The sequence below is a fragment of the Procambarus clarkii genome, chromosome 6 (assembly GCF_040958095.1).
Source record: "Procambarus clarkii isolate CNS0578487 chromosome 6, FALCON_Pclarkii_2.0, whole genome shotgun sequence".
In the NCBI taxonomy this organism is placed as follows: Eukaryota; Metazoa; Arthropoda; class Malacostraca; order Decapoda; family Cambaridae; genus Procambarus; species Procambarus clarkii.
The window spans coordinates 42,376,221-42,398,875 of NC_091155.1; the positions used below are offsets into that span (position 1 = coordinate 42,376,221).

Consider the following 22,655-nt stretch of genomic DNA (forward strand, 5'->3'; position numbering starts at 1 on the left):
TAAGTGATGTAATACAGCTCCAGACACCAGACATTGTTGCACTCACGGAGACAAAACTTGAAGATATTATTTTAAATGAGGTCATATTCCCAAGAGGCAACTCAATTTGGAGACAGGACAGAAAAAATGGGAACGGCGGTGGTGTTGCTGTGTTGGTGAAAGAACACCTAAAGGTGAACGAAATAATGACTGCCAATCCATGAGAAATTGACGTAATAGCACAAGAGATCTGCCATGAGGATGATAAACTAATGATTATAAATGCATATAGTTCACTGCCAAGCAACACATGGACAAAGGAAGAGCTAAATAGTAAACGTGAAGGTCTTATAACAATACTGAGAGAGATTATAGCGAGAGCGGATAACGATAGATCACGACTGTTGATAGTCGAGGACTTCAACTTGAAATCCATAGACTGGGAAGCATATGAAGCTAGAACAAAGGACTTTTGGACCTGTAGGTTTGTAGATCTCATCCTGGAAACATTCTTGTATCAACATGTTAAACAAGCTACGAGGATGAGGGAAGGGGACGTTCCCTCCATGCTATATTTGATATTTACCAGGAAGGAGGAAGAGATATTTGACATTCAGTACCTTCCTCCCTTGGGTAAAAGTGACCATGTCTTTTTGGGAATAAAGTATGCAATGCATTATAATCTGCAAGAAAATAAGGTCAAAGCAGTTCAAAAACCTGATTTCAGGAGAGAACATTATGGCGACCTTAGAATTTTTTTTAGTGAGTATAATTGGACAGACTTGTTGCTAGGCAAGGAAGTAAATGAGATGTATGTCAAGTTTTGTGAAATATATGATAAAGGCACAAAAAATTTATACCAAAACAGAGATGCAGAACTAGGAAACAGGATTGGTTCAACAGAAAGTGCGAGAGGGCCAGAGACCAAAAGACACAAAAATGGAATCAATACAGGAAGAGGCCAAACCCCCCAAACATACCAGTGATACAAAGATGCGAGAAACAACTACACGGCAGTGAGGAGAGAGGCAGAAAGAAATTTTGAAAAAGGGATTGCAGACAAATGTAACACAGAACCAGGTCAATTCTATAAATTCATAAACAACAAATTGCAGGTAAAGAATAATATTCAGAGGTTGAAAATGGGAAATAGATTTCACAGAAAATGAAAAGGAAATGTGTGAAACATTAAACAAAAAGTTCCAAAGTGTGTTTATACAAAATGAAATCTTCAGGGAACCAGACACAATAAGAATTCCAGAGAACAACATAGAGCACATAGAGGTGTCTATAGACGAAGTGGAAAAAATGTTCAAGGAGCTAAATAAGAACAAAGTAGTTGGTCCAGATGGAGTTTCACCATGGGTTCTGAGAGAATCTGCACCTGAGCTCAGCATTCCACTTTAACTGATTTTTCAGGCATCCCTGTGTACAGGAGTTGTAACTGATGTGTGGAAAAAGGCTAACATAGTTCCAATCTACAAAAAGTGGCAGCAGGGAAGAGCCCCTTAATTATAGACCTGTATCATTAACCAACACTGCTGGCACACTTTCTAACTTTGTTTGCCCCAGGGAGGGGGGTGGGGGGCCACGTTGTGCGGCTTAACAAGTGTCATAGTCAAAATATTGGAAAAAATAATTAAAACTAAATGGGTAGAACACCTGGAGAAAAACTATACAATATCTGACAGACTTATGGTTTTCGATCTGGGAGATCCTGTATAATGAACTTACTCAGTTTCTATGATCGAGCCACAGAGATTTTAAAGGAAAGAGATGGTTGGGTTGACTGCATCTATCTGGACCTAAAAAAAGGCTTTTGACAGAGTTCCACATAAGAGGTTGTCCTGGAAACTGGAACATACTGGAGGAGTGACAGGTAAGCTTCTAACATGGATGAAAAATTCCTGACTGACAGAAAATTAAGGGCCGTAATCAGTGGCAATGTATCGGATAGGAGGAATGTCACGAGTGGAGTACCACAGGGTTCAGTTCTTGCACCAGTAATGTTCATTGTCTACTTTAACGATCTACCAGTTGGAATACAGAATTATATGAACATGTTTGCTGATGATGCTAAGATAATAGGGAAGATAAGAAACCTAGATGATTGTCATGCCCTTCAAGTAGACCTGGACAAAGTAAGTATATGGAGCAATACTTGGTAAATGGAGTTTAATGTGAATAAATGCCATGTTATAGAATGTGGAATAGGAGAACATAGATCCCACACAACCTATAAATTATGTGAGAAAACTTTAAAGAATTCTGACAAAGAAAGGGATCAAGGGGTGGTTCTAGATAAAAAACTGTCACCTGAGAACCACATTAAGAACATTGTGCAGGAAGCCTATGCTACACTTTCTAACTTCAGAATTGCTTTTAAAGACATGGATGGAGAAATACTAAACAAATTGTTCACGACTTTTGTTAGATCAAAGCTGGAATATGCAGCGGTTGTGTGGTGCCCATATCTTAACCCTTAAACTGTGCATGTTGTATATATAAGCCATGAGTAACATGTCCCACGGTGCGCATGGCGAATATATACGCCATAGGGTGCCAGGCATGATTCAAATGGCCCGCGGCTACACGGGGTTCACAGTAGCTTCCTCAGGGCTCTTGTAAACAGGCGCCATTTTTTTTTTAAATCGTGGGCAATATTCTCCGGTGTGAGAGCCACAGTACCGTTGGAGCAACCAAGGCTGGTGCAAACAGCATTGCTATTCGCATGAGCGAACAGCAATGCTGTTCAGCTTGTGACCACAGCATCGCCGAAAAATGTCAAAATAATTATATAACTGCTATTATTTAGCAATGACAGTATTACAGATGACCCCTGACTGTGATAAAAATGACCAGGATTGTGATACAGAGCACCACTTGGTTTCCGAACTTTAGTTATCCGAAACTTCCAGTTTCCCGATTGGGGTTGGGGAGTCATGCTACCCGAACAAAGTTCGGGTAGGAAGGGGTCCGCCAAGCGTCACGCCGGTTTGTTGTGGTGGGTGGGCGATGGTCCAGTTTGCCCACTGTGACTTCACAGATTCACGGCCTATTATTCCTATTATTTTGAATTGCCATAAGGCTGGAATGTTCATTCTGTGCTTTTGTTTTAAATATCTGCACAATCAAGAAACATCTGTGCACCATGTTGACTCCAAATGCACGCATTGCATCAGTGATGGCTGACTGGTGGGTGGATGGACGATGGAGCTTAGGTGGGAGGCAGTATGAATGAGGGGGGGGGAGAATCAGTGAGAGAGGGGGAGAGAGAGATGCTAGGAGGGAGGGGGAGGTAGGGAGAGATGTTAGGAGGTAGGGAGAGATGTTAGGAGGTAGGGAGAGATGCTAAGAGGGAGGGGGAGGTAGGGAGAGATGCTAGGAGGTAGGCAGGAAGGGATGGAAGTAGTGAGAATTAGGGAGGGAAAGGCAGGCTGGCAGGCACAGGCAGGCAGGCACAGGCAGGCAGGCACAGGCAGGCAGGCAGGCAGGCAGGCGCAGCAGGGAGTGAGTGGTAGTCACGCGGTTGAACCGCGTGACCTTGAGAGATGGGATGTAGGGGGGCGGGTGGTTTGTTGGTGGTGGGGGGTGAGACCGGCTCATTCCCGAAGATAAGCCTAACACACACTACCCGTTAGCATGATGGCAGGGAGGGAGGCAGGCTGGCTGGAAAGGAAGCAGGCTTGCAGGCTGGGAAGGAGGCAGGCAGGCAGGCAGGCTTGCAGGCTGGGAAGGAGGCAGGCAGGCAGGCAGGCTTGCAGGCTGGGAAGGAGGCAGGCAGGCTTGCAGGCTGGGAAGGAGGCAGGCAGGCAGGCAGGCTTGCAGGCTGGGAAGGAGGCAGGCAGGCAGGCAGGCTTGCAGGCTGGGAAGGAGGCAGGCAGGCTGGGAAGGAGGCAGGCAGGCAGGCAGGCTTGCAGGCTGGGAAGGAGGCAGGCAGGCAGGCAGGCTTGCAGGCTGGGAAGGAGGCAGGCAGGCTTGCAGGCTGGGAAGGAGGCAGGCAGGCAGGCAGGCAGGCTTGCAGGCTGGGAAGGAGGCAGGCAGGCTTGCAGGCTGGGAAGGAGGCAGGCAGGCAGGCAGGCTTGCAGGCTGGGAAGGAGGCAGGCAGGCTTGCAGGCTGGGAAGGAGGCAGGCAGGCAGGCAGGCTTACAGGCTGGGAAGGAGGCAGGCAGGCAGGCAGGCTTGCAGGCTGGGAAGGAGGCAGGCAGGCAGGCAGGCTTGCAGGCTGGGAAGGAGGCAGGCAGGCAGGCTTGCAGGCTGGGAAGGAGGCAGGCAGGCAGGCAGGCTTGCAGGCTGGGAAGGAGGCAGGCAGGCAGGCAGGCTTGCAGGCTGGGAAGGAGGCAGGCAGGCAGGCAGGCTTGCAGGCTGGGAAGGAGGCAGGCAGGCAGGCAGGCAGGCTCTCAGGCTGGGAAGGAGGCAGGCAGGCAGGCAGGCTTGCAGGCTGGGAAAGAGGCAGGCAGGCAGGCAGGCTTGCAGGCTGGGAAGGAGGCAGGCAGGCTTGCAGGCTGGGAAGGAGGCAGGCAGGCAGGCAGGCTTGCAGGCTGGGAAGGAGGCAGGCAGGCTTGCAGGCTGGGAAGGAGGCAGGCAGGCAGGCAGGCAGGCTTGCAGGCTGGGAAGGAGGCAGGCAGGCTTGCAGGCTGGGAAGGAAGCAGGCAGGCTTGCAGGCTGGGAAGGAAGCAGGCAGGCTTGCAGGCTGGGAAGGAGGCAGGCAGGCTTGCAGGCTGGGAAGGAGGCAGGCAGGCAGGCAGGCAGGCAGGCAGGCAGGCAGGCAGGCTTGCAGGCTGGGAAGGAGGCAGGCAGGCAGGAAGCGATATATGGGTGTTGAAGTGAACCATGAACCACGTGACCTTTGAGTGTGTGTGTGTGTGTGTATGGGTTTGGGGTGGGGGGAGAGGGGGAGGTGTATTGGTGGTGGGGGAGGGACCGGCTGACTCCGTAAGCCTAACCACACTCCACAGACCTGTGACCCAGATTTGTTTCTTAAATGTACAGTACATCATCGTATATTTTAGGCAGGATGTGCCTGCAGGCTGGCAGGAAACATCCAGAGGATGTTTGCCAGACGTCTTAATAATCAGTTAGGAACAATTAAGGACTTTTATAAAGCGGATCAGGACTTCACTTATTGGTGAGTACAAACAAAACACAGTCGCATTTACGCTATGAACCTGTCGATTTTTTCCCCTAGAGTTTTTTGTGAATTTTTTCGGAAAAATTTCTTTTTACATTTCTAGTTTATTTTTTCCCCTCTATTTCTCGTATACGAACTTACATGTTAACCGACGGGTCTCGTCCCCAAGGGGTTCGGAAACCAAGTGGTGCTCTGTAATAGCAGGATTGTTGTGATAATTAGTGCTGTGGGACGAGTGATGCTGAGGGACGGAGGGAAATAGCATCGTTTACTGACTGTGTGGCCACCTGTGATTGTCTGCATTCACCATACCAGGTCAGTGGTTCTCTATGGTGAACACAAATGTAGATACTTATATATAATGTGTGTATTAGTGTAATAACAGCAAAAAGATTATGTTGGGAGAAGTCATTTGGGTGACTGAGGTGGTGTCGTCTGCATGACTTGTCTAGCTGTGTAGAGGGTGGCCACTATGCTCTTTGGGCACTCTACAAGCTTAGGTGTACAGTTACGGAGCATACAGCATGTAGATACTTATATATAATGTGTGTATATAGTGTAATAACACTGCAAACAGTATTGTTGAGGGAGAAATTTAGTACGTGTGACCTTGAATGTGTGAGGGAGGCAGCCGCCAGCTGACTTTGTGTAGCGACGTCTCTTATTGCCTGAACTAACTATATCAGCTTAGTTATCTTGAGATGATTTCGGGGCTTTAGTGTCTCTGCGGCCCGGTCCTCGACCAGGCCTCCACCCCCAGGAAGCAGCTCGTGACAGCTGACTAACACCTAGGTACCTATTTACTGCTAGGTAACAGGGGCATAGGGTGAAAGAAACTTTGCCCATTTGTTTCTGCCTCGTGCGGGAATCGAACCCGCGCCACAGAATTACGAGTCCTGCGCGCTATCCACCAGGCTACGAGGCCCCTTACAGTTGTACAGTTGTGTTGAACAAAACATATAGATACTTATATATAATGTCTGTATATAGTGAATAAAATAAAAAACAAGATGGTGAATAAAATAAAAAACAGGATGGCGAATAAAATATAAAACAGAGGAAACTCGCAGGTGAGAAACCAACAAGGAAGCCACCTACTCACCATAAAGATGGTGATAAACACGAGTCAAAAACACCAAACGAGAAGACTTGCAGAGAAGAGCGAACCAGTCACGTACCGGACCGGCCCGATCTCCTGAAAGAGGCGGAGCTGCGGAAAAAACTCCGGGTTTGGACACCGGGCAAGCAGCGCCTGAAACCACGGCTGGGCCGGCCATCATGGGGCCAAGAGGACCACTCGACCCTGGTAAGTCTCCTAGCGAACCATGACCTGGAGCAGCAGCTGAACCGGGGAAAAGAGGTACAGGAGCCCCCACCTCGACCAGTCCTGCCAAAAAGCGTCGATCCCGATGGCCTCGCAGTCGGGGAAGGGCGCCACGTAAACAGGAAGATGCCTCGACCACGCTGACGCGAAGAGGTCCACCTCCGGGCACCCAAACGTCCGGCAAAGCCAACTGAAGGAGTCGGCATCGACCATCCATTCCGTGGACAGGGGAATGAACCTGGACAGGCCGTCCGCCAGGACGTTGGACACCTACCTGACGTGAACCGCCAGGAGAGCCAAACACTGAAAACTCAGCAGAAGAGTCACCTGAAGCGACCAACCCCAAAGAGCCAAGGACCGCATTAAACCTCCCCGGTTCAGACAATGAACCACTGGGGAGCAGTCCAAATGGAGCCGGATCATCGATCCGCGGCAACTCGAACCCTCCGAAGCGCAAACTACACCGCCGCGAACTCCTGCACCGTGGCTGTGGACCCGACAAAAGGACGGACCCCACCACCCTGGACGGCCTGGTGAGCACCTGTCACGAAACCCCAGCCTAGAGACGACGCGTCCGTGAACACATCAAGCGAGGGCTCGGGCAGGCGCCAAGGCACTGAACCCCGAAAAACCCGAAGAAGAAGCCAGTGACGCAGCAGCTGACACAAAGCCCCCAGGGGTCGAACCTAGCGATCGCGAGAGAGGCAGAAGGGACGTTCTCGAAGGAACCAGAACAGCCGACGAAGCCAAACCCGACCCAGCGGGTTGACCAACATCGCGAAGTTTAGGCTCCCGCACAAACCCTCGAGCAACCACCGGGTGACCCGGGAGCCCCCCAGAAACAGACACAAGCGAGACCGCAGCCGAAGGAGAGACTCCGGAGGAAGAGACATGGAAGCGGTCCAAGAGCCCCACACAAGACCCAGCCAGGACCGAACCTGGGAGGGCACTAGATGGGACTTCCGCCAGTTTACCAGGAACCCGAACCCGGCGAGCTGGGAAAGCACCAAATCCCTGGCGAGCAGATACGCGGACCAACTGGGAGCCCAAACCAGCCAGTCGTCGAGGTAAGTCAACACCCGAACACCTAACAGACGCAGTCGGGCCACCACGACCTGGGTAAGGCGTGTGAACACGCGAGGTGCCAGGTTCAACCCGAAGGGGAGAACGAAAACGGTAGCACTGACGCCCCACAACAAAACCGAGCCAGTCCCGGAACCTCACATGAATAGGGACGTGCCAATACGTGTCCTTGAGGTCCAGGGACACCATCCAAGCGCCCGGCTCCAACAGAAGCTGGACCTGGGATAGAGTGGTCATCCGAAACGAGGGGCAAGGAACCCAAGGGTTCAGACGGGACAAGTCCAGAATGAACCGCAGGTCCGCACAGTCCCGCTTCGGAACTGGAAACAGGCGGGAAACCCACCTGAGGGACGGAGTCGTTTTGACCACGCTCAAGCGTACCCACTCCAAGATGACCTGACGGAGCGCAGGAGAGGAAGCCTGCCCTGTCAGCCCCGAAGCCCCCGTAGCAGGAGGAACCACCCAACGCCACCGCAGGCCGCGAGAAACAACCTGAAAAGCCCACAAATCGAGAGACCAGACGTGAGCAAACAGAGACAGCCTCCCCCCATCGCCCCGTCAATGGGGCGAACCGCGAAAGGGCCGCTGCGCCTTACGAGAACCAGACCTGCGTGCAGAGCGAACATCGCGCCGACCAGGCACAGGTGGGACCGCAGGCGGCACTGGCATCGAACCCGACACCTGTGGCCCACCCCGACGAACGGAACCGCACGCCCTGGTACGACCCCACTGGGAAGGAACCCTCTGGTTCCCCCGGAGCACCAACAACTCAGACATAGGACGGCAAGAGGAAGAAGCCGCCTGAATATAACGCTCAACCGCAGAAGCCTCAAAAAGCAGAGGACAAAAGGGAGAAGACAACCTAAGAACCAGGGCTCAAGCAGATTCCAAAGAGGAAGCAAGGACTGCCTGACGACACGCGAAATGCACAACGAAAAACCGCAGCAACGCCTCCCACAGGATCGGCGCAAAAAGCTTCAACATGACAGACGACGCCTGAGCAGCTGAGACCAAGGCGTCAGACCCAGGAATGGCCCCAAGTGCCTCAACATCCTTCGCGGACAGAACCAAGGTGAAGCGACCAACACCCCCAAGTCCGGGTCCTTATACACAAAGCGGGGCAGCCTCGGGGCGTCCGGGGAAGCGACAACCCGAGTGCGTTGCAATAACCTAAACCTACCTTGCAACGCACGAGCTGCCTGCACCCAAAGTAAATCATCAGCAGACTGGGTGAATTGAGTCATGAACGAGCAACACAGCTCGCAGGACTCAGGGTCGAATGTGTCACCGACCCAACAGGCAGCATGACTGAGGCAAAAACAATGAGTCACCCTGAGACAAGGGGACAGAGCAACCCTCAAACTCGCACACAGCGAGAGGGGACGCAAGGGTCTCCTCCATCGGACCCAAGAGCCTCTGCGGGGTTTCACAGGGCCCCTAGACTGGGTCTGCTAAGGGTTATCCCAGGCAGGGCACTGCTAACCGGCACCCCAAACTACCAAGCAATCTGCTAAAAGCTGAACCCACGGGACGTGTCCACTCGCGAGGGCGAAGCAAGGGGTGCCACCACACAAACGACCCTAATATAAGGGGAAGGGCAGACCCCCCCCCCCACCAGGCAAAAACAAAAAGAAAAGAAAAACCACACAAGTGGACAACATACCCAGTGGGAACAGAGCCGGCCGCTGTTATAGGTGAAAACTAGCTACGCAGTACCCTGTGCCCCACCAGTGCTATAACTACCACTTACCCCAAGGCAAACAAGGGAGGAAAACCCGCAAACCCTCAGGGCGGCCAAACGCCAAGCAGCGAAAAGCCAACAGAGGTAGACCCAAGGTGACTTGTGGAAGGCAACCCCAAGCCCCAAGGGCAGTACTTACAGGGCACTCAGGGAAGGTGACCCTAAGCACATGCAGCCCGAGTACCTGAGAATACTACTCCCAGCTCACACGACCACCGTAAGAGCAGCAGTGAAAACAAGTCACAGCACTGAGACAAGACTGGAGCTGGAGCCACACGACCATGCACTATCCCATCAGCCGAGGAACTGAGGCGTGGATCGCCGGTTCGGGGGTCTGGGGCTTCCCCTTCCTCCTCCCGGGGAGGGGGAAGCTGCGCAGACATGCGGCGCGGCTCATGTGACGTCATGCTTGTTTGCTCGTTTTTCTTTTGGGGAGTTCTGTCTACTCGTTTGTCAATTTTCGTTGTTAACCAGAATAGGGGTTTGTTTTGTGGCGCTTACCTTTCTGGGTGCCTGTCCCGGTCGATGGAAGATATAGAATGCTCCAAATCACATGGGCATTTCTATGGGTCATTGCTCCCTGTGCCTCTGTGAGGGGCCCAGGTTCTGGCTCGTGGTCCCCAGTAGGCTAGAACTCCACCCACATTGACTGATGCAAAATAGTTAGGATATCCATATCTGCCATGGATAGCTCCGGGGAGCTGTAGGGGCTCCACCCAGCAAAAATCAATCAGAGACATTGAAATAATTAGATAATATCTTTCTGGCAACTCCCGTCTGTCAGCTCGGGTGAAGCTGATTGGCTCTGACGACCGCTCTGTCAACGCCAACATTTTGCCAGACTTCCTTGGCCTATTGCACCAAAAATATGTTTCCTGCAATTTTTTTATTTTTATTTTTACCGTGCTCAGGGAACACAAATTAACATTTTAAAAGACGAAATAATTTTTTAGAATTTTTTTTTCTTGCGCACAGGCGTGTAAATCTCCTCAGGACCCCTTAGCAACTTAAGGGTTAAGAAGCACACCAACAAACTGGAAAAGGTGCAAAGACATGCCACTAAGTGGCTCCCAGAACTGAAGGACAAGAACTACGAGGAGAGGTTAGAGGCATTAAATATGCAAAAACTAGAAGATAAAAGAATAAGAGGCGATATGATCACTACATACAAAATAGTAACAGAAATCGATAAAATTGATAGGGAAGAATTTCTGAGACCTGGAACTTCAAGAACAAGAGGTCATAGATTTAAACTCACGAAACAAAGCTGCCGGAGAAATGTAAGAAAATTCACTTTTGTAAACAGAGTGGTAGACGGTTGGAACAAGTTAGATGAGAAGGTGGTGGAGGCCAAGACCATCAGTAATTCAAAGTGTTATATGACAAAGAGTGCTGGGAAGACGGGACACCACGAGCGTAGCGCTCATCCTGTAACTACACTTAAGTAATTACACTTTGGTAATTACGATACAAGGCGACAGAATGCGGCATACGAAGACGGTCCTGAAGCAATCGCTAGTGAAAAGGACAAGACCACCTCAACAAAAAGCGAAGTATAGCTCCTCATGCCTCTCTAAAGGGGGGCCAGGTTCTAGCTTGTGGTCCCCGGTAGGCAAGAACTCCATGCATTGACTGATGCCAGAAAGACATACATATCCATTCAGCCTGGATAGCTCCAGGGAGCCGACATGGCTTCTCCCAGAAAAGCTGAAGAAAAACAATGAGAGACATTGAAATAATAATGGAAAAATGTATTCGCAGCAATTGGCACCCCACGAGCCAGCTGAGCCTAGTGTGTTCTAGCACCTAATCACTCAGCATCCATGAATTGCTCAACTTTTCGGCTCCATCACAAGTAAAATATGTAACATAGAAAAATTTGTAAGTTCCCATGATCAGAGAATACATTTTTACAATATAAGAAGAACAAATCTTTGGGGAGAATACTGTACTCTATTTTTGGTGTACCACAGCTTTGTCACAATTAAAGAGGCACAGTACTGGGGGTTAAGGAGGGCAGAAATTGCTGAAGCCACAGAGACCAAAATCTCCAAAAGAGGAACAGCAATGGGCATCCCAAAATCCTCCAAAAGTCAATCAGAATGAAGCTCCAGGAGGCTTAAGAAATGCATGACAAAAGCCAAGTGTGAATTGATACGAAGGTCGTCGGCAACCAAAGCAACCGACAAGAAGAGAACCCGAGTGTGTAGCTGCACAAGACCCATGTCACGGGAAAGGGCAGGAGTGAAGAGGCATGCAATGAGGGACTCAAGAGAACCCCCCAGAAACAGCTGCAACACAGTAGACACCCCCCCGCCAGTCAAGCGTGCAGGTATGGCAAAACCCATGCCAAGCCCCAAAGAAGGGAGTGTGTCCCAAACATCCCAGGGAAAATAACCCTGACCATGCAATGGTAGTATTAAAAGAGCACACAGGGAAGATAACCCTGAACATTTCAGTTCTTGAACCAGTAATGTTCATTGTTTACATAAACAATCTACCAGAAGGAATACAGAATTACATGAACATGTTTGCGGATGATGCTAAGATACTGGGATACCTGCTTGATACCTGCTTGATGGGGTTGTGGGAGTTCTTTTACTGCCCAAGCCCGACCCAAGGTCAGGCTTGACTTGCGAGAGCTTGGTCCACTAGGCTGTTGCTTGGAGTGGCCCGCAGGCCCACATACCCACCACAGCCCTGTTTGTCCTGCACTTCTTTCAGAAAACAATCTTGTTTTCTCTTGAAGATGTCCACAGTTGTTCCCACAATATTTCTTATGCTCGCTGGAAGGATGCTGAACAACCGTGGTCCTCTGATGTTTATACAGAGTTGTCTGATTGTGCCTATGGCACTTCTGCTCTTCACTGGTTCTATTCTGCATTTTCTTCCATATCGTTCACTCTAGTACTGTATGTTATTTTACTGTGTAGATTTGGGACCTGGCTCTCCAGTATTTTCCAGGTGTATATTATTTGATATTTCTCTCGTCTCCTTTCTAGTGAGTACATTTAGAGGGCTTTGAGACGATCAAAATAATTTAGGTGCTTTATCATTATGTGTGCCGTATATGTTCTCTGTATTCCCTCTATTTCAGCAATCTCTCCTAGGGAATATAGGAGACGCAGACAATTGTAATGCCCTTCAAATTTATCTAGATAAAATAAGTACTAGGAGCGCCAAGTGGCAAATGGCATTCAATGTGAATAAATGCCATATTATGGAAATGCGGAATTGGAGAAAATAGACTACACACAACTTACAAATTATGTGGAAAGGAATTATGGAATTCTAATAAAGACCGAGATCTAGGTTTGGTTTTGGATAGTAAGCTGTCACCAGAGGTTCTTCTTCTTGAGGTTATCTTAAGATGATTTCGGGGCTTAGCATCCCCGTGGCCCGGTCCTTGACCAGGCCTCTTTTTTGTTACCCCCCTCCCCCCAGGAAGCAGCCTATAGCAGCTGTCTATCTCCCAGGTATCTATTTACTGTTAGGTAACAGGGGCATCAGGGTGTAAGAAACTCTGCCCATTTGTTTCCGCCTCCACCGGGGATTGAACCTGGAACCTCAGGACTACGAATCCGAAGTGCTGTCCACTCAGCTGCCAGGCCCCAAACAGCTGTTTGGGGCCTGGAGCCTATCAGGCTCCAGGTTTGAACAGGTTTGGAGCCTGTCCAAACCTGGGCCTTTGGAGCCTTTGGATTTGGAGCCTTTCCAAACCAAACAGGTTTGGAGCCTGTCCCCGTCAGGTTTGGAGCCTGTCAGATCAGGCTGTCAGAGGAACACACAAAGAACATTGTGAGAGGAGCATGTGCATCGCTTTCCAACTTCAGACTTGCTTTTAATTATATGAATGGTGAAATACTAAAGAAACTGTTCATGACTTGTGAGACCAAAATTGGAATATGCAGCAGTTGTATGATGACAAAATCTCAAGAAACACATAAATAAACTGGAAAAGATGCAATGGCATGTACAAAATGGCTTCTGGAACTGAAAAACAAGAGTTACAAGGAGAGACTAGAGGTGTTAAACATGCCAAAACTAGAAGATAGAAGAAAAAGAGGTGATATGATCACCACTTACAAAATACTAACAGGAATCGACCAAATTGACAGAAAGGAATTCCCTGAAACCAGCAAAGTCATGAACAAAAGGACACAGATTCAACTAAGGAAACAAAGGTGCCAAAAAAGAATTAGAAAGTTTTCTTGTGCAAATAGCGTGGTAGACAGTGGGAACAAGTTAAGTGAGGTGGTGGTGGAGGTCAAAACCATCAGTAGATTCAAAGCGTTATATGACAAAGAGTGCTGGGAAGACGGGACACCACGAGCGTAGCTCTCATCCTGTAACTACACTTTGGTAACTACAGTATATTTAGGTAATTACATGTCAGTGCTGACTTCATGTCTTAACACACCATGAAGTAAGGTCAGAACAAGCACAGATGAAGGTGATAATGAGAAACTTGAGCTTAAGCTCTCTTCTGTAAACAATAAATAATATTTTTACAACTGTTCACAACTGAACTGCAAATAAAAATGACTTCCACCTTTACTAATACTGTAAAATCAACATGACTGGGTTACAGTAGTGTACTCACCATCAATGATCTCCTGTTTAACTTTATCGAGTTCCTTTCTCATTTCATCCATAATTTCTTCTTTAAGTCTCTCTAAATCTCCTGCAGATGCACCTCCTCCTCCAGAAGACTCGCCGAGGCCATTGACTCTTGGGGTACCATCTTCCGACGTGGAGCCAAATCTCTTCCGTCCCGGCTTTGGTGACTCTGGCCCACTCTTACCATTAGAGGAAGTGTTGCCTGGACTTTTTTGTGATGATCTTGGTGGGTCCTGTTGAAAGAATGATTAAATGAGAGAATACAAATGCTGCATTCTGTAGATGTTGCTCTGCACATTCTGAAGATGCTGCTCTGCACATTCTGCAGATGCTACTCTGCACATTCTGCAGATGCTGCTCTGCACATTCTGCAGATGCTGCTCTGCACATTCTGTAAATGCTACTCTGCACATTCTGCAGATGCTGCTCTGCACATTCTGTAAATGCTACTCTGCACATTCTGCAGATGCTGCTCTGCACATTCTGTAAATGCTACTCTGCACATTCTGCAGATGCTGCTCTGCACATTCTGTAAATGCTACTCTGCACATTCTGCAGATGCTACTCTGCACATTCTGTAAATGCTACTCTGCATATTTACTATTACCACTACAATGGGGCCTCACTCAAATGGGTCATGATGGATCAAAATCCTTGGTATGCTAGAAAGAAATGTTCACAGACAATCTCTTGGTGAACTAGAATACGATGTTCTATTCAGCAAGCAGTCTTCATGAAAAAAAAAACAGTGTTGAATGTAATGAAACGCCATCTTCTGGGTGAGCCCCGGAGGCTCCCTGGAGCTATCGGGATAATATGCAATTCACTAGACCAGGGGCATTAGTCATAGAAGTTTAAACCTACTGGGGGACCACAAGCCACAACCTGGCCCCCTCAGAGGCACAGGGAGCAATGCCCCCCCCCCCCGCTGTGGTTGGGAGTTTTTCTTTTCTGCCATCGACCAGGGTTAGGCACCCAGAAAGGTAGGCATAACAAAACAGACCCCACATGGTAAGAAAATTGCAACCGAAAACCGAACAGAAAGGCAGTACACCCTCCAATCCCAAGGAAACAAGCAAACGTCACACCCCAGTCGCTGCGTCACTTGTTTGTGCAGCCCCCCTCCCCCCCACCCCCCAGTAGGGAAAAAGGGGATCCCCGGTTCGTCTGCGCCAGCAATCCCAGCCATACCAGTTCGGAGGCTAAGTATCAAAACAACGTGAAAACCACTGACCAGAGGGAAGGAGGGTGCTAGGAACCCTCAGGGGCTCACCCAGAAAATGCTGTTTCATTACAATCAAATGCTGGTTTTCTGTGGGGAGCCCCTTCAGTTCCCTGGAGCTACATAACCAAAGATAAGGACGAGAGGGACTTACCCGGGAGGTGGCTCTCCCAAGCTTCTCAACTCAAAGGCGAGACAACTGGATGCAACCTGCGACCCAAAGCCACACACAAACACCCAGGACCAGGAATGTTAACCAAATAATTCGTGGCCAGGACCCTGTTCGACCTCCAAAATTCCTGCGCCTGAATATTAGTGGGGATTTTTATTCAGGATTTATTTTATTCAATTTTTATTAGCCACCCTGTCCAAGGACCAGGATGGCTCAGCCGGCGCATGAGCAGGCCGGAGGTGAAACAAAGCATGAAAAAGCTTACTGAACGGGGTAGAAGTGACATCCACCCCAAACACAAGCTGCAGCGGATCCACCAGCGCCCACGATACGAGGTGACAGTACTTATTAGGCATTAAATGACGGTCCTGAAAAAGCCAAGACAGAAAGGACAAAACAACTCGATCAGAAAGAGAAAACAACCTACGAAGAGAGAAAATGGCGGAAAGAACGCCAGGAAACTTTAATACAGTCGCCGAGACGAAGCTCTCAGGTGGGACACCATCGACAAAGCCACCTGATCACCATACAAATGGTGATAAACCAGCACCAAAAAGACCAGACACGTAGAGTAGAGGAGAAGATCAAACCAGCCGTGTACCAGACAGGTCCAATCTGCTGGAAGAGGAGGAGCCAGGGAAAACTCCCTGGGTTTAAATACACAGCAAGCAGCACCCGAAACACTTCAGGTACACCTGGCCACCACACCACGAACAGCAGAGGACTGCATAGGAAATCGAGGCCAGAGATGACGACCCCCTTGGATTGCATTTGCCGATGAACTAGTATGACTGGGTTGCCTGCGCAGGGGGTCCAGGGCTCCCCCCCTCCCCTGCAAATTGCCAAATAGCAAAAATTGCCAAATTGTGCAGAAAATTGTAACATTTTCTGAGCAGCCCCCCCCCCACCCTTTCCCGGGGTTGGGGTGTGACGTTTGCTTGTTTGCTTGTTTCCTTGGGATTGGAGGAAGTTCAGCTTCTCTGTTCAGTTTTCACTTGCAATTTACTTACCATGTGGGGTCTGTTTTGTAATTCATACCTTTCTGGGTGCCTAACCCTGGTCAATGGCAGATAAAAAAAAAACCACACAGGGGGGGGGGGGGTTCCACAGTCATTGCTCCCTGTGCCTCTCTGAGGGGGCCAGGTTCTGGCTCGTAGTCTCTGGTAGGCTTGTACTTCTATGACTAATGCCCTGGTCTAATGAATTGCATACTAGCCCGATAGCTCCAGGGAGCCGAAGGGGCTCCTCACAGAAATACCTATTTTACAATTTTGTTAAAAGGTTTTAACTATTCTCCCTTCAATCGTAAATATGAATATAAACATGTGGACAAAGCCCTTTTATAACCAGACATTTCCTGGCCAGGTGCCTTTTTCCTGTGATCGTTTGGTAGGACCTCTCGGTTCTTTGGTTATTTGATTCTTTGAGACTTGAAAAACCAGTATCAAATGTAATGAAATGCCAATTTCAGGGCAAGCCCTGATGGCTTCCTGAAGCTACTATCTATGATGGTTACCTTGCGATGATTCCGGGGTTTAGCGTCCCCTTGGCCCCGTCCTCGACCAGGCCTCCTGGTCGAGGTGAAAGTGTATTATCTCCCATCAGTTGCAGTTCTCTTGGCTTACTGGGAATCCCCGAGCCAGAACCTGGCCTCCTCAATAGAGGCACAGCAAGCAGTGGCACATATGATAAAATGCTAAGAAATGTATTCCTGTCTGCCATCACCAAGGAAGGCTGCCAGAAAGTTGGCTAAACAAAAGAACCACTGCTGGCGTCAGACAAGACTGCAGCCTTTGAGAACTGCCAAAAGAACTCCACCACCAATGTAAACTATTGAAACTTCACAAAACTATCACTTGCTCACATGCCCCACCTCCCACTCATTTGGGGCAATGGGAAAGGGAGTCAGCCCGCAGACACCACCATCAGTTCTATGATAACTAATACAAGCTCATTCAACCCGACTGCCCCACTTACTTGGGGATAGGGGGAGGAGGGAGCTCACAGTCAGCCAGCATCTCCACCCTCAGTTCTATGGTAGATGTGACAGTATTCAGCATGAGATGACGGTCAAGGAAAAGTCAAGAAAAATAGGAGAGAATCACTTGATCAGATCCTGGAAGACAGCAACAAAGAGAAATAAATTGATGAAATGAATGCCATGACAACTCGTACTGCCACTTCAAAAGACGCCCAATGGCCGGACAACATCAACACAGCCACCTGATCACTAGAGAGATGGCAATAAACACACATTAAAAAGTCCAAATGCACAAAGGAGAGGAGAAGTTCAAACCAGTGAAGTACATCACTGGACTGACTGATACAGGCAGCACCATAGAAAAGACACCCAGATTCGGACATCAAGCGAGCAGTGCCTGAAACCAAGGCTGGGCTGCCCACCAAGGAGCTAGAATGATCACCTTCTCCCTGCACATCTCCAATCATGCCAGGACCAGGAGCAACAGCCAGACTGAGAAATAAGAGGTATAGGAGCCCCTATCTCAACCAATCCAGCCGAAAGGCCTAGCAATTGGGGAATGGTGCCAAGTATTAAGATATTTAGACTACGCCAACGCAAAGAGAGCAAAGTCCAAGCAGCCGAACATCTTGCAAAAGCCACAGGAATGAGGCGGAATCAATGGTCCACTCCGTGGAGATTATCTTGAGGTTATCTTAAGATGATTTCAGGGCTTAGCGTCCCCAAGGCCTGGTCCTCGACCAGGCCTCCTTTTTGTTACACATCCCCAGGAAGCAGCCCATAGCAGCTGGGTAACTCCCAGGTACCTATTTACTGCTAGGTGAACAGGCGCATCAGGGTGAAAGAAACTCTGCCCATTTGTTTCCGCCTCTGCCGGGGATTGAAGTCAGAACCTTAGGACTCTAAGGGGTAAGGAACTGGGGACAAACCATTTGCAAGGACTTTGGACACTGCATGGTCATGAATGGCATGAAGAACCAAACCCCAAGAACCCAGCAGATGAGTTATACTGTATGCAGAGTCCAGCTTCAAAGAGGCAGAGACCGAAGCAGTCATATAAAATCATATAAAATCCAAAAGAGGCAAAGGAAGCAAAAGGCCATAAGTGAAATAGAGAGGAACCTAAAATAGTTTTTCTCGTATGCAAAATCAAGAACTAAAAATGCATCCAGCATTGGGCCCTTCCACAAGGGTGATGGAACTTTCACAGATGACAACAAAGAAATGAGTGAAATACTGAGGCTTCAGTACAATTCTGTTTTCAGCGAACAACTGACCACACTGAAGATCGATGTTCCAAATGAATTCTTTATGAATGTGACACCAACATCGAACCACATATCAGATGTCACCCTAACCCCACTGGACTTTGAGGTAGCCATAGACAGCATGCCCATGCACTCTGCACAAGGCCCAGACTCGTGGAATTCTATATTCTTATTCTATATTCCTTTTCTCTGCCCTAAACGCTTTACGTAATAGTGGTTTTAGGCATTGCATGTATTGGCTCTATCTATAAATCCATCAATGTTTTGTATCTCACCTTGTATGTATGTACTTTACCTGAATAAATATGATTTGATTTGATTTGATTTGATATTCATCAAGACGTACAAAACACCCCTATCACAGGTCCTAAACATCTTTTGGAGATGGAGCCTAGATACTGGTGTCATCCCTCACATACTTAAAACAGCGAAGATTGTGCCACCTCACAAAGGAGGTAGAAACTGGAATCTGGAAACTGTCTGGGTTCTTCTGTCTTCATCAGAGCCCCTAAGGCTCTGGCCCGGGGCCTTTGTCAGTGGTTTCTAGGGTTCAGTAGGAGTTCGCTTAGAGCTCTTGGGTTCCTTTGACCCTGCTTGGGCCCTTGTGCCCTCTGCTCAGGGGCTTATGCAGGGAAGGGAGTTTTCTTACCCTCCATCTCTTTCTGTTTGTGTTGGGTGCGGCTGTTCGTTTCTGGGGGCCTTTGGGTTTTTTGGATTCATCCATTTGGAGGATTTCTTCCTCTGGGATTTTCTCTGCAGTGGTTCGGGAGGCTTTAAGTGCTTACCTCCTGCGGGACCAGGCTTACCCTTCGGTGCTGGATCCGGCTTCTTTTCAGTTAAGCTCCTTTTCCAATCTTGGGGCATTCTGGGGGTTTTCCCTGGCTGGGCCTTCCTTCTTCTCTCTATGGGCTTTGCATGGCATTTATGGTAATCGCAGGCTTGAGGTGTGGGAGGTTTCTACAGTGCTGCTGGTGTTCTTGGGGGCTCTCTGGAGTTTCTCAGTGAGTGTCTCTTTGCTGCTGTGTTTCTTTGTAATGTTGGTCTGGTGCAGCTGCATTTTCAGTCCCCACTCTTTCGGCTGCTTTGGCAACAGATGCCTTTGGACTCTGGGTCATTTGGTCTCTGTCTTGCATTTATTTCGTCTTCTGATGCTGTTTTTGGATTAGCTTTCAAAGAATGTGGGAGTGCAGGGTGGGGGGCCCCTCGGCTGGGGTCTTGGTCTCGGGTGCTTCTGTGTTGTCTGCCTTTCTGATGCTGTTTGTGCCAATCCTCCAGGAGGCGGATTTCAATATTTTATACCTCTCTTCTGGTGTGCCGACAGGGCTCTGTTGTTGGCTTCGGCGTGTGCCCTGGCTTTTCAGTTTTCTTTGGCGTTTTCTGTTGTTCCCAGAGGACTGTGTTTAGATTCTGTCGGCGGCTTCTGCTTGTTGCCGGCCTATTTTGGTCTTGTTGGTTCTCCGGGAAAGTGGGGTGAGGGGAGGTCGCTTCAGGCACTCCCGGAATGGTTGTGCCAGGGCTTGGGCCTCATTTGGTCGGGGTAGGCCTCTGGTGCCAGTTTGTGTCGGTGAGCTCCCCAATGCCTTCTTCGTCTCGTGGCAGGGTGTTCGCTCTGTGCAAGGGTCAGCATCACGGGGTTCACATCAACCTTGTCACAGGCCGCCCCATTATTGGGGCGATGGGGCAAATGCTCGCTCATTTACCAACACCTGGTCCCAGGACTTGTGGTCTTTTCAAGTCATTCTTACGACCTTTGGTGGTGTTGGGCGGCCCTTCCTCTTTTAGGGGGGTCGGATCAGGTTTTGGGGCTTGGTTCGGTTTTGTTGTGGGGCGACATGCTTACTGCTTCTGTTGTCTCCATTTTGGGTTGATCTGGCACCTTGCATTTTTGCACATTTACCTAGGGTCGTGGTGGCCCATCTTTGTCTGCTAGGTCTTCGAATCTTGGCCTACCTCGACGATTGGTTGGTATGGGCTCCCAGCCAGTTTGCTTGTCTGGTAGCCAGGGGTCTAGCTCTTTCCCAGTTCACCAGATTTGGGTTCCTGGTGCATCCCTGTTGGTCCCTTCCCAGGTTTGGACTTGGCTGGGCCTTGTGTGGGATTCCCAGACTGCGTCACTTTCTCTCCCTCCCGCGACCGGAAGGTCTGTACCAGGCGGCCTTGCTCTGGTTGCAGTTCAACCATTGGCTGTTTTTGCGGGGGCCTCGGGTCACTCGGCATTTGCTCGTGTGGCTGTGCGGGGGCCTGAACTTTGCTCTTCTGGTTTCTCCGCTGGGCTGTGTTTGGGTTCAGAGGCTATTCTGGTATCATTGGGGTAGTCTCTTTCGCCGCTCTCATGATTGCTGGGTTCGAACCTCAGTGTCCCTGAGCCGGTTGCTGCATCACTGGCTTCCTCTTGGTGTTTTCAGGGTTCAGTGCCATGGAACCCTTCTTCCTCCCTTGCTCGATGTGTTCTCGCCCGCCTCGTCTGTCGGCTGGGGATTTGTGACTAGTGCTTACCAGTCTGGCTAAGGGCGTTGGGCAGATGTCCTTTTGTCTGGTTCCCTGCATGGTGTGGGCGTTGCAGCTGTGTGACTGGCTTCGCGGCTGTGTGGCTTGCACTGCAAAGGTTTCGGCTTCCTTGGCACTCGTGATCAGACTCCATTCAGACTGCTCCCCTGTGGTTACTATTACTATTCTTGACCAAGGTGGGTTTCTTAGGTACGTGGGTCTTTGGAGCTGGTTGCTTCGGGTGGCTCTCCTGCCAAGTTCTCAGGGTTTAGCTCTTCGCGGTGTTCACATTCAGGGTGTCTTACGTCCGGGCGGCTGGCCTGTTGTGCTTTATTCCTCTTCCATGAAGTGGATGGTGGTCGCCATCTCCTTTCTTTGCCAGACGTACGGGTGCCCAGAGGTGGACCTCTTCGAGTCGGAGTGGTCTCTGCATCTCCCATTGTTAATGGTGCCGTTCCCTCAACTGTGAAGTGCTCACGGTGGATGCTTTTCGACAGGAGTGGTCACAATGGGGGGGTTACTGTACCTCTTTTCCCCTGGTCCTGCTGTTGCTCTGCATTCTAGCTCAGTTGAAATCATAATGGGGTTGAGTTTTCTCCTGGCTCCATGGTGGCCGGCCCAGTCTTGGTTTCCAACACTGCCTGCTCGGTGTCAGAAATTTTTCCGCCTTTTTCTTTATCATCGCCAGGTTTCATCAGTGTCGAACCGGGTTGTTTTGTTCTTTCTCTTTTGGTTTTTTCCTGGGTCTGCATCTCTTGTCGAATACTGGCACTTCGTGTCATGTGGTGTTGGTGGAGCCGTTGCAACTTGCATTGGGGTTGGATGCCCCTTCCACTACTTTCACATGCATTTTCACCTCCAGCCTGCTCTGGTGCCACCTGAGTCTTCTTTGTCTTTGGACCAGGATCTTTCCTTTCTTCTTCACCTTGGTTTGTAGTTGTCCCTTCAGTTCATGTTTGTTTTTAGTGGGTCATTTTGTTAGTTTACTGCCTGCTACTTCTTTTATGGCGGGCTTCTGGGGGAGGGATCCATTGGTTGTGGATGCTTGGTTGGTTAGGCCGGGGGTGCATCACGTGTTGTGTCCGGTGGCAGCTTTATAGTGTTTCCAGTGGGTCACTGGTTCTGTGTCGGTGGCCACGCTCTGGATTGATCAGGGATTCCCTGGTTTTCAGTTCCAGGGCTCGTGTGTCTCAGATTGTCCACGGTGTCTTTAAGTCTAGCCAGTCTGTGGGCTACCCTCATGCCCATGATGTTCGGAAGTGTGCTGCTCTTTTGGCTGCTTTTGAACAGTCTCGGGCTTGTGGGTTTTGGGGGTTAGTCACTGTCCTGGTCTCCAGGTCTCTCATGACTGTCCCGGGCCCTCTACTGCTCTGTAATGCTTTTGGGCTTCTGTAGCGGCCGGCGTGTTTGTCAGATTGTGCTCTGCGGCGGGGCTGCTGCCTCCCGGGTGTTTCCCTGTTTTCCTTCTCTATGGGGTAGTTAGCTTCAGGGAGATAATGGCGCTAGTACCTTCCCTAGTACCTTTCCCACTATTATTATCACCATCACGATCAGCAACAATACCATCACTATCATCGTTATTATTACCACTACTCCCGTTATTATTGTTATTATTGAATTTGTTATGGTATGGTTTTTTCTGAATTG

The 22,655-nt window shown here is 49.4% G+C and overlaps 1 protein-coding gene across 8 annotated transcripts in view; it reads right to left on the reverse strand.

Annotated features, from left to right (window-relative positions):
- Positions 1-22,655, reverse strand: part of ena (ENAH actin regulator enabled) — a 597,539-nt gene that overhangs the window by 10,538 nt on the left and 564,346 nt on the right. For all 8 annotated transcript variants that reach the window (XR_011223588.1, XR_011223585.1, XM_069308843.1 and 5 more), the window contains exon 6: positions 13,862-14,111. Coding sequence is in view for 6 of the 8 variants with exons in the window: in XM_069308843.1 (XP_069164944.1) it covers positions 13,862-14,111 (250 nt within the window). In the remaining 2 variants the exon portion in view is untranslated. The remainder of the gene's footprint in view (positions 1-13,861; positions 14,112-22,655) is intronic.